This window comes from Macaca mulatta, chromosome 16 (assembly GCF_049350105.2).
Source record: "Macaca mulatta isolate MMU2019108-1 chromosome 16, T2T-MMU8v2.0, whole genome shotgun sequence".
In the NCBI taxonomy this organism is placed as follows: Eukaryota; Metazoa; Chordata; class Mammalia; order Primates; family Cercopithecidae; genus Macaca; species Macaca mulatta.
The window spans coordinates 74,025,510-74,036,813 of record NC_133421.1 but is presented as its reverse complement, the minus strand read 5'-3'; the positions used below and the strand labels follow the sequence as shown (position 1 = coordinate 74,036,813).

The 11,304-nt window shown below is 44.2% G+C and overlaps 1 protein-coding gene and 1 long non-coding RNA gene across 5 annotated transcripts in view; both read left to right on the top strand.

The window, feature by feature from the left end:
• Nucleotides 1-441: 441 nt before the first annotated feature.
• ERN1 (endoplasmic reticulum to nucleus signaling 1) overlaps nucleotides 442-11,304 on the top strand; it is a 91,002-nt gene continuing 80,139 nt past the window's right edge. For all 4 annotated transcript variants that reach the window (XM_015120098.3, XM_001109583.5, XM_077972437.1 and 1 more), the window contains exon 1: nucleotides 442-699. In XM_015120098.3, coding sequence (XP_014975584.2) covers nucleotides 643-699 — 57 coding nt within the window. In that variant the 5' untranslated portion in view covers nucleotides 442-642. The remainder of the gene's footprint in view (nucleotides 700-11,304) is intronic.
• On the top strand, nucleotides 5,435-9,390 carry LOC144335875 (uncharacterized). Its single transcript, XR_013407070.1, has 2 exons — nucleotides 5,435-6,121; nucleotides 8,882-9,390. It is a non-coding gene; the product is annotated as an uncharacterized LOC144335875 (long non-coding RNA).

The window sequence follows — 11,304 nt, the reverse complement described above, 5'->3', positions numbered from 1 at the left end:
TGGAAGCCTCCGGTAGCTGCTGAAACCTTCGCTCCAGAGGTCGCCTCAGTAAACCTCGCCGATGAGTCCACCACGGCGGAAAGACGAAAAGGGGGCTTCTAGGCACCCTGGACCGCCCGTGTCCCGCCCTTTTCCCCGATGAAGTCTGACGCGGCAGGTCCCTTGGCAGGGTTAATGGGACCACCTGGTGGGGCAATGCCGGTCTTTCCCAGCCACAGACAAGCTTCGCGCCTCGATCACCCAGCGCCCCCAGACGCTGGATGCCGAGGCCTGGTCCTTCATAGCCGCCGCCGCCTCCTCAGGAGCAAAGCCAGCCAGATGCCAGCACCGCCTTCGGCCCCGCCCCGAGCCAGCCCCTCCCACACCCCCTCCCGGGACACGCCCCCGGCCCGCCCTCATCCCCGCCCCCATCTCCGCCCCAATCACGCCCCTGGGTTGGCCCCGCCCCGTCCCCGCCCCCAACCCCGCCCCGACCGGAAGAAGCCGAGGCACCCGGCGCTTATAGGGCCGGGAATGGGGGTGCCGCCGTCGCCTAGTCAGCTCTGCGTCCGCTGAGGCTAGGTCGCCGCCTCGCTGTCGTCGCGGCGCCCCCGCCCCGTCCTCTGTCCGTACCGCCCCCGGAGTCAGGGCCGAGTCCTCGCCATGCCGGCCCGGCGGCTGCTGCTGCTGCTGCTGACGCTGCTGCTGCCCGGCCTCGGGGTGAGTGACCCGGGAGCGTGGGGTGGAGGACAGCTCGCGACGGCCGGGTCGGGGCCGGGGCAGCGTCGCGCCGGCCGTCGGGGCTGGAGTCCGAGCTGGGAGCGTGGCGGCGGCCAGAGGCCCCGTGCGCCCCGCGGAGGGAGGCTCGGGCCGGGAGTAGGAGGCGGCGCCGGGCCGGGAGAGCTTCCCTGACTGGAGTCGCGGCCCCACCGAGGTGTCGGCCGCCCGAAGAGCCTCCCAAGCCAGCGCGGCTGTCACGGGCAGCGGCTCCCCGGACCCCGCAGGCTCGGGCGCAACTTCGTGGCGCCCTGGACGGCACCTGGGGGTCCCAGAGGGCCCCGGCCTGGGGAGGCCGCCCACCTGCGGGACCCTCCTTCTCGCGGGTGGGCGCCGGCGCTGCCTGGCGGGGGCCGCGGGAGGAGCCGAAAGGGCGCTGGGATCCAGGGGAAGGGTCTGTCCTGCGCTTCGAATCTGTGTTTGAACTTTTTAAAAATTCGAAAACTTTGGGGAACGAATGCAACAGGGAGTAAGGACTCTCACCCCAGAGCTGGCTTCTGCCACTTGCCCTGCCGGTTTCTTGGTACTGGGAGGCTCCAGGCTTCCTTCTGTGCACCGAGACTTCCTTGAGCAAGTGGAGCTGTGGGAAGTGCACTCTTGGAAGATCCCGCATGGGTTCGAGGTGAGGCTGCTTCAGAAGCTCAAATGAAAGACTGTCTCCTCGTGGGAGAGCACCTGGGGTCATCAGAAATGTCTTTTCATCTTTTTTCTGGAGGAGACGAATGATAGGGCCTGGTTTACATTCATTTAACTATTTATGACCTTCACTCAGCTGTGGATTTGGAGACATTTTGTGGGAGACTTGGCTTTTTTTTTTTTTTTTTTTTTTTTTCTGGTTGGAAGAACCTAAATTAGCGAGTGTTTTTCACAAAATGTATTGTTCAGGATGTGAGCATGGCAAATGTGTCCGTGTTTTGTTTAATGACCTCTTTAAACGTACTGTGTACTCTTTAATAGGGATATCATGTACCAAGTGTTCCAGTAGAACACTGACATGTGTGTGCCTGTGTGCCAGCCACTGCGTGAACTCTGGAGGTTTTGCATTTTAGGTAAATAACTGTCTGTACTCTTGGAGTAACAAGAATTTGGAAACAGACGAAGTAAATAAATAAGGTCACCTTTTTCAAATTGGGGTTTTTGTTTTTTTTAAATAAAGGAAAATTTGTAGACACTTTCTTTATAATAGAACTTGTGGAAGTTAAGTTTTTCTTTAAAATAAAAACCCCACTTCTACAACTAAGGTCAGGTTTTGAACCTGAGCATCTCACTTTGGATTGGTAACTACTGCCTGGCATCTGTTCACAAATGAGGGTGTAAGTAGAATGACCAAATGTTAGACATGGAATTCGATCATTTCATATCGTCAAGGGATAAGTGTATATGGTTTCCTTTGCCACATCTTTCCTTTTGCTACCTTTTCACTGGATTCTAGTGTTTGGTTATTGAATAACTTAGGCTAAAGAGCCAAAAATAACGATTTAGCTTTAGTTGGAACTATAGTTTCAGTTCGTGTAAATATTTCCAATTTGTATTTAGAAATCCAAACTTCTCAGAGTTCATGATAAAATATTCTAGACCCTTATGAAAAGGTTATAGTTTAGTGTAACTACTATTTAGGTGAAAGTTCAGGCCAGGCGTGTTGGCTCACGCCTGTAATCCCAGCACTTTGGAAGGCTGAGGTGGGTGGATCACTTGAGGTCAGGAGTTCGAGACCAGCCTGGCCAGCATGGTGAAACCTTGTCTCTACTAAAAATACAAAATAAATAAATAAGTAAAATGAAAATTAGCCAGGCTAATGCGTGGGTAGCACAGGCCAGTAATCCCAACTACTGGGGAGGCTAAGGTAGGAGAAGCACCCGCACCCGGGAGATGGAGGTTGCAGAGATCGAGCCACTGTGCTCCAGCCTGGGAGACAGAGCAAGACTGTCTCAAAAAAAAAAAAAAAAAGGTCAGAATTTCACTCCTAGAATTTTCTCCCGAGAGTTTTCATCCCCAAACATAGTAAGAATTATTATTTTAAAATTGTGAATGAAACTCATAGCAAAGTTTACAGTTAAACCAGGCAACAGTGATGTGCAGAATGCAGTGGGTATAAAATCAGACAAACCTGAGTTCTAACTGGTCACTTGCTAGCTGTGCCCTAGGCATATTCTTTTACTACTACATCTTCTTTTTCTTTCTTTTTTGATATGGAGTTTCTTCGCTCTTTTGCCCAGGCTGGAGTGCAATGGTGTGGTCTCGGCTCACTGCAACCTCCGCCTCCTGGGTTCAAGTGATTCTCCTGCCTCAGCCTCCCAAGTAGCTGAGATTACAGGTGCCTGCCACCGCACCCAGCTAATTTTTGTATTTTTAGTAGAGACGCGGTTTCACCCTGTTGGCCAGGCTGGTCTCGAACTCCTGACCTCAAGTGATCCACCCACCTTGGCCTTCCAAAGTGCTGGGATTACAGGCGTGAGCCACCGCGCCCGGCCGTGATTTTACTTCTTAGAGACTCCTTCCTGATAGGTGAAATTGGGACAGCTAACATGTAAAGAAGGCACCACCTTCACACGTGCTTAATAGATAATAAATGTAAATTCTCTTTACCCTCCAAAGATGCTTTTTACTGTACGTCATCATTTTTCGAATGTTATACTATGCCTCTGCAAGAAATAGTTTTTGATGTTTCTTTTTGATTGATGGAGTAACTGTTGCATTGGAGGCAATACTGTGATTTTCTTTCAGTGTGTGTCTATTTGAGCCAGACATTGACTCATTATGAGTTGAGACTTTAGGCTACCAGATCCAAAACGCAATAACATTGGCATTATTAAGCACTTGAGGCTGTCTTTTGTTAATCCAGAATGTGCTTATTTAGTCAGTGAGTTTCTCCTTTCTTCCTAGACCTATATCTGCTCCTAGAGTTGGTTAGTGTTACATCATCACTGTCAGCAGTCCTCATTTTATGGTGTTTAGGTGCCACATCTCTCAGTTATCAAAGAGATCAGTACAATGTGAGGCAAAGTACCTTTTTATAAAAAGCTATAATATATCAAATTTCTTTCATTTAGCCAATATTTTGGTTTTAGAGGGAGGTTTTTAAAAAGTCACCGAGAACTGAGGATCATATGTGTACAGAAACACTGTAATCTGATAGATGAGTCTTAACTAGCAATGTCTTTGCTTATCATTTATTCTGACAGTGATCACCTGCATTCATTATCCTAATAGGCGATATCAAGTGTTTATACTGAGGCCACAAGTAGAATGTTTCATTGAGTTTGTTATCAGGGCTGCTGATCATGAAATTAAGCTGTAGTTGTGCACATGTGTATTGTTTCATTAACTTGCCTGCCTACTCAGCCTTCTGCAGTAATGTAGCTTCTCAGAGCATGGGAGAAAAATGTATCTGAGAGAGAGTTCAACAATAGACCATGTTTCCGAGCATAAATCCAGTGAACCACATAAAAATTTCTTCGTGTCTGGATGGAATAGTGTCACTTGCATGGGTCTGAGGGTTTCATTTTTTGCCTGCCCCAGATTTGGACTCCATTTTTCAGGTGAAAGAATCCTTGGATAACTGTTTCATTTTCATAGGAAACCTCTTTTGTTTCGGGATCCAAAGTAATATGTAGGTTTTATAATCAAATGTTCTCCCTAAAGAGATGACATAGGGGAGAAAAGCCTAATGTACCATCTTAATGGATTCAGTTTTTATTATGCACAAACTCTGGGCTTGTAACCTAGGAATATGATTAGAGTGTGATGCTGGCTTAAAAAATAGGACTGGTGAATCACAGTTTGTGAATAATAAACATACTGGTTGGAAATATTTCCCAGAAGCAGGTTTTTTTTTTTCCATCTATCTTTACCTATATCCCATGTTTGGTTTCAGACTTCCCTGCCTTAGAGCAACACAGCTGGTTTTAGACAGTCTCTATATCACTATCTTATGATCTTTGCTCATGTACAAACATACAGCAAATACAACAGTATACAAACATGATGTGATCTATTTTTGTTCACTTTTTCCTCACAGAACGTCTTCTCTAACCCGATAGGAAATGTTCTGAGTACACCATCACATTTATCATTTTAGTAGCACCTCAGTAAACCATCATCCATGTGAAAAACATTGAGCTTGTCAGCCGGGCGTGGTGGCTTGCACCTGTAATCCCGGCACTTTAGGAGGCCAAGGCTGGCGAATCATTTGAGGTCAGGCGTTGGAGACCAGCCTGGCCAACATGGCAAAACTCCATCTCTACTAAAAATACAAAAATTAGCTGGGCACGGTGGCATGCACCTGTAATCCCAGCTACTCAGGAGGCCGAGGCAGGAGAATTGCTTGAACCTGGGAGGTAGAGGTTGCAGTGAGCTGAGATCGCACCACTGCACTGCAGCCTGGGCAACAGAGCAAGACTCTGTCTCAAAAAGAAAAAAAAACCTTGAGCTTCTGTGCTCAGCCATGGGTTGGGGACTGGGGTTGTAACTGATCAGGGTTGATGCGGTAATAAGCCGAGCTTTGCCTGCCAGTCATCTTGCTGTGGCCATAGGGATCATAAGGAAAGGGGTATTTTCATTTTTTCATTTTTTCAATTATTTTGAGTTTGGTGCTTTCTGTATGATAACAGGGTTAAGTTGTTTTTTTTTTTTTTTTTTTTTTTTTTGAGGCATTGTCTCAAAGTAATCATATTCATTGTAGAAAACTTAGAAAGGATAGATAAGCCTAAATTAAAAAATAAAAAACAAGCCTTCTATTATCTTATTTTCCAAATATTACGTCTATGTAGATTTTTAACAATTTTATTGAGATATAATTCACCTATCATCACAATTCACTCATTTAAAGTGTACAATTCAGTGGGTTTTAGTATATTCCCAGAATTCTGCAGTCATCACCACAGTCCATTTTAGAACATTTTCATCATCCCAGAAATAAATTTCATACCTATTAGCTGTTACACACCATTTCCCCCCAAACCTCCTAGTCCTTGGCAACCACAAATCTACTTTCTGTCTATAAATTTGCCTATTCTGGACATCTTTATATAATATATAAATGGAATCATACATTATGTGGTCATTTGTAACTGGCCTCTTTAACTTACCATCATGTTCTCAAGGTTCATCCATGTTGTATAGTAGCATGTGTCAGTACTTTGTTCCTTTTTATTGCTGAATAATATTCCATTATATGAATATACCACATTTTATTTATCCATTGTATTAGTCCATTTTCATGCTGCTGATAAAGACATACCCAAGACTGGGCAATTGACAAAAGAAATAGGTTTAATGGACTTACAGTCCCACGTGGCTGGGGAGGCCTCACAATCATGAAAGAAGGTAAGGAGGAGCAAGTCACATCTTACTGACATTGATGGCAGCAGGCAAAGAGAGAGCTTGTGCAGGGAGCCTCCCATTTTTATTTTTTTATTTTTTTTATTTTTATTTTTTTGAGACGGAGTCTCGCTCTGTCGCCCGGGCTGGAGTACAGTGGCCGGATCTCAGCTCACTGCAAGCTCTGCCTCCCGGGTTTACGCCATTCTCCTGCCTCAGCCTCCCAAGTAGCTGGGACTACAGGCGCCCGTCACCTCGCCCAGCTAGTTTTTTGTATTTTTTTAGTAGAGATGGGGTTTCACTGTGTTAGCCAGGATGGTCTTGATCTCCTGACCTCGTGATCCGCCCGTCTCGGCCTCCCAAAGTGTTGGGATTACAGGCTTGAGCCACCGCGCCCGGCCGAGCCTCCCATTTTTAATACCATCAAATCTCGCGAGACTTATTCACTATCACAAGAACAGCACGGGAAAGACCCACCCCCATGATTCAGTTATCTCCCACTGGCTGCCTCCAACAGCACATGGGAATAATGGGAGTTACAAAATGAGATTTGGGTGGGGACACAGAGCCAAACCATATCATCCATCCATTGAGGGACATTTAGATTGTTTCTGCTTTGGGACCATTAATAATTCTGCCATGAACATTCATGTACAAATTTTTGAGTGGGCATTTATTTTCACTCTTCTTGGGCATGTATCTAGGAATGAGATTGCTGGGTCATATGGTAACTTTTTGTTTAACCTTTCAAGGAACTGCCTGTTTTCCAAGGCAGCTGCACTGTTTCATATTCCCACCTGCAATGTGGGAGGGTTACAATGTGTCTTATTCCCTAACCGATGCTCGTTATTACCTATCTTTTTAATTTTAGCCATCCTGGTGGATGTGAAGTGGTAACTCATTATAACTTTGATTTGCATTTCTCTAATGACTAATCTACTAATATCTTGACATATGTTCTTTCAGATGCTTTTTCTGTGCACATATTTACAGGTAATACTTTTCTTCCCCACACTGGACATGTAGATCTATGTCAATACACTTAATTCTGCAACATTATTCTTAATTGACTGCATAGTGTTTCTCTGAATGGAATGGATGTACCATAATTTGACCACTCAATCATTTAGATATTGTGGCTGTTTTAATTTTATTTAAAAAAATTTTTTTCACTACACAGATGTTTTCATTTTCATTATAAAAATTGTAACAATGTAATGAACTTTCTCGTTGCTAAACGCTTGAATGAGTTTTAACTACTTAGTTATTTCCTTGAATTCAAGGAAATTCCTAGAATTGAAATTTGCTGATTGTATGTAGTATTTTAGAGTCCTCTCCCCCAGCCCCTAAGCAATATTGAATGTTTTAAAAACCACATAACTAACCTTAAATTGTTTTATGACAGGCAGTTTAAAATATGCCATTTTCTTTTATCAGTGGCCACTTTGTTTTAGGAGTGTGGACTTTAAGTTGGATAAAAACAGAATGTTTACATTTTGTTTATATTAAAGATGTAAATAAACCAGGGCAGTTCTCTGGATGACACCTTTGTACCTAAAAGCTGTTGAGAAAATGTTTTATTTGGATTTGTTAAATAACTCACTTGTGGGGTCCTTTGGTTTGCAGTGGTTTCAGATCAGCTTTCTAGCAGATGTGGCTCCCGTGAGCACCCTGAACTACCTGGGGATAATTCTCTGGTTTTGCCCGCCTCCTGCAGATAAGATTCTTTGTATGGTCAGTTGTGAGGCCATTTAAAATTTTTCCTCAAGACTGTTCGTAAATCAGTTATTGATTTCCTCAAGACTGTTCGTAAAACAGTTATTGATACATTGATTGTCCCTTTTGGAGGCAGCAGTTCTTAAAACATGTGGCTGTTCTTCTAGGAATATTAAAGTGCCACTTGATAATAAAGTAATAACTTTTGCTGAGATTATCTACCTGGAAAAAAAAATAAAAAAATAAAATGTAATATCTGTGGTGGTTTATTTTTTGTTTTGTTTTGCTTTTCCTACAAATGTACCTGAATTTATTCTTCCAAAACAATATGTCCCTTTCAAAATAATCACCCTTTGGCATGAGTTTGCATGTTATGGAAATCAGTCTTTAAAAAAGAATTTCCAGTTAAATTTAATAACTTGTCTAACCCATTTAATAATTCAACTTTAAAACAAAAAGGAACCTTTAAAAACAAATATTTACTCTTAAGCCAGTTATCCTTATACAAGTTAAAACATTCTCCAGTTCCTTCCAGTCTTTGCTTAATAGGACTTTTACATGATTCACACTGCACTTTTGATCAAAATAGTTATTAACCAGTTTGATCACACGATTTATTGAGGACATTTGGATTTGATTTTCAACTATTTATTAAAATGAAATCCATTCTAAAGTGAGCAGGATTTTTACCATTTAGGGGATTCAAAAGTATATTCTTTGAAGGGAATTTCCAAAGAATTCCAGAAATATTTTGAGCCCTAGAAGCATGTATAAATAGATGTGTAGCCTCCCAAGAAAACTGGAATCAGAGTGCATTAGACTGCTGGATGGGCTCTCGGCAATGTAGTCCAATGAGTCTCAATTTTTTCCCCCTCCAGCTGCACATAAGAAATATGATGCACATCCCTCAGTAACAGTATGAGCACATATACTAGGAGGGTGGTGTTTGGGGCACCCTCTCTCAGGCATTACCCTCCTCTCCCAAGCTGAAAAAAATTACTACCCTCCTCTGTGTCTTCCAGAACAGACAGATGGGAAAAGCCAACCAGCAAGGACTGGTGACCTGTCCAAGGTCATGTGTGAGTGGCAGAACCAAACCTTAAACTAGATCCTCCTACCTCCCTTTGAAGAGTGGCCCCTGCAGTGCTTATGTTCTGGTGTGTATGTTGGGACAAACCAGTCTGGCTGCCCTCAGTCATACCCTGAGGAGCTGACCAAGCTACGTGGCCATGAGAGAAGGATCTAGAGAAGGTCTAGGCCAGTAGGCTTTCTTGTAAGCTTCAGGAAAATACCCAGATAATGCTCTTTTTCCTCCATCAAGAATCATGGCCTTCTGTTGCAGTTGTGCGAAGATGCCGTTTTGAGATGGGCTGCCTTCACCTGAGAGTCTCCGTAAGGAAAATTGACCATTTTCAACTGTAGAGTCAAATCCAGCAATCATGGAAAGAGTAGGGATTAACAGCCTGCTAGATCGGGCATGGTGGCTCACGCCTGTAATCCCAGCACTTTCGGAAGCTGAGGCAGGCAGATCACAAGGTCAGGAGTTCAAGACCAGCCTGGCCAACATGGTGAAACCCCATCTCTACAAAAATACAAAAATTAGCCGGGCATTGTGGTGGGCACCTGTAATCCCAGCTACTTGTGAGGCTGAGGCAGAAGAATTGCTTGAACCTGGGAGGCGGAGGTTGCAGTGAGCCAAGATCCTGCCATTGCACTCCAGCCTGGGCGACAGAGCGAGACTCCATCTCAAAAAAAAAAAAAAATGCCTGCTAAGCCTAATTCACAGTTTAAGCTCATTTCTTTGCTTGGAGTCTAATAATATCCAAGCAGGTGCATGTTTTCAGTAACATCTCGCCTAGTCATATGTCTGAAAGAACAAAACTGAAAGTTCTTTCCTTAGAGGCTTTTAACCAAAGCCTCTCTTGTCTGGCTCAGTCACAGCCTTCACTAAGAAATCCTGAAACTTTTGCATTACCATGCTGGTTCTGGGTGTTTGCCTTTGCAGAGGCCCCACCTGCCAAGCAGTTCTGGCACCAGGGAGCAGGTCTGTGATGACAGGAGAGAGACAGTGGCCGTGACTGTGGCTCTTAAACCACAATGGAGGGATTCAAGTTAGCTTAGGTAGCTCTCAGAAGAGACTCATGAGGGAAGGAAGGAGCAAGGGGGCCAGGAAGGTGACCCTGTGAGTGTGTCTCACTTCCCTTGCTGGTTCATCCTAGAAGGCAGGGACCCTGGCTTGCTGATGGTTGTATCCTCTGTGGCATTTAACATGGCATGCTGGTTATAACCACTGTAGTGGGCACTCAGCAGATATTTATTGAATTCCTTTTTGAGACTGATTAAGACCAATAAAACAAGGGACTGTATTATCATCAATCAATTGGGTATGGATGGGGGTGGGAGGTGTTGCTTCAGCTGTGTTTTATATTCTTGAATGGGATTGCACCAGTTGTGTGTCTTTCTACAGAATTAGAGGAGCTTTCAGGATATTTGCTTGGGTGGACGTGACCCATGGTGTGTAGTGTTCTTTTGGTGGGCTCTTCTTATCAGTAGTGAGATTAATTTTTCCATTGCCAAACCCCATGAGGTAAATGGTTTGTGATTATTCCATGTCAGTTTCATTTTTCACTCAGCATGATGTTTCACTGTTAAAAAAATGAACCTTGGCCCAGAGTTGTCCTCTCATGTATTAAACATGACTTCCTTTGTTAGTAGACTAATTTATAATTATAATTCAAAACCATCCCATTCTCCAGTGGATCATTTCCCCCCTCTATGTCAGATGAGGGAATAATTGTTTGTCTGGACTGCAGGAGTGTCTGTCATGGAAACCGAATTTTTCTGTACATTCTCTGAACAAACAGTGCTGTCACCCCTAGAACCTGACATCATCATTGATCTCCAGTTGAGTCAGAGGAGTTTGTTGACCAAGGTAAATCAGATCTCTCTTCTCTTAAAGCAAATGGCCCATGACTCCTGAGAGGCCACTAGGAGTGAGAATCATCTGTACCGGGAGCCACAGTTGTGGCTAGGAATGTGTTATTTGAGGCAGTGCTTCCCAGCCATGACTCCGTCACCTGGGGAGCTTTTTAAAAACCCTGTGCTGAGGCCCCGTCCTAGGTGAATGAAATTGGAATCTCTGGGAGTTGGGGCCAGCATCTTTTCTTTTAAAAAAAAAAAAAAAAACTTTAAGGCCAGGTGCAGTGGCTCACACCTGTAATCCCAGCACTTTGGGAGGCCAAGACAGGAGGATCACTTGAAGTCAGGAGTTTGAGACCAGACTGGGCAACAATGAGAGACCCCATCTCTACCAAACAAACCAACAAAAAATGTTTTAAGGCCCAAGTGATTCAGATGTGCAGCCAGGATGAGGACTTCAAGTAATTTTTGTAGCTTAATCCTGGAAGGAACAAATGCATTCCGAAATTCCCAGTCATGTCACAGAGCACAGGACCAGACTAGAGACAGCATTCGGCTCATTTTACAGCGAGGTTAGGATTGATAGAGTCTGCT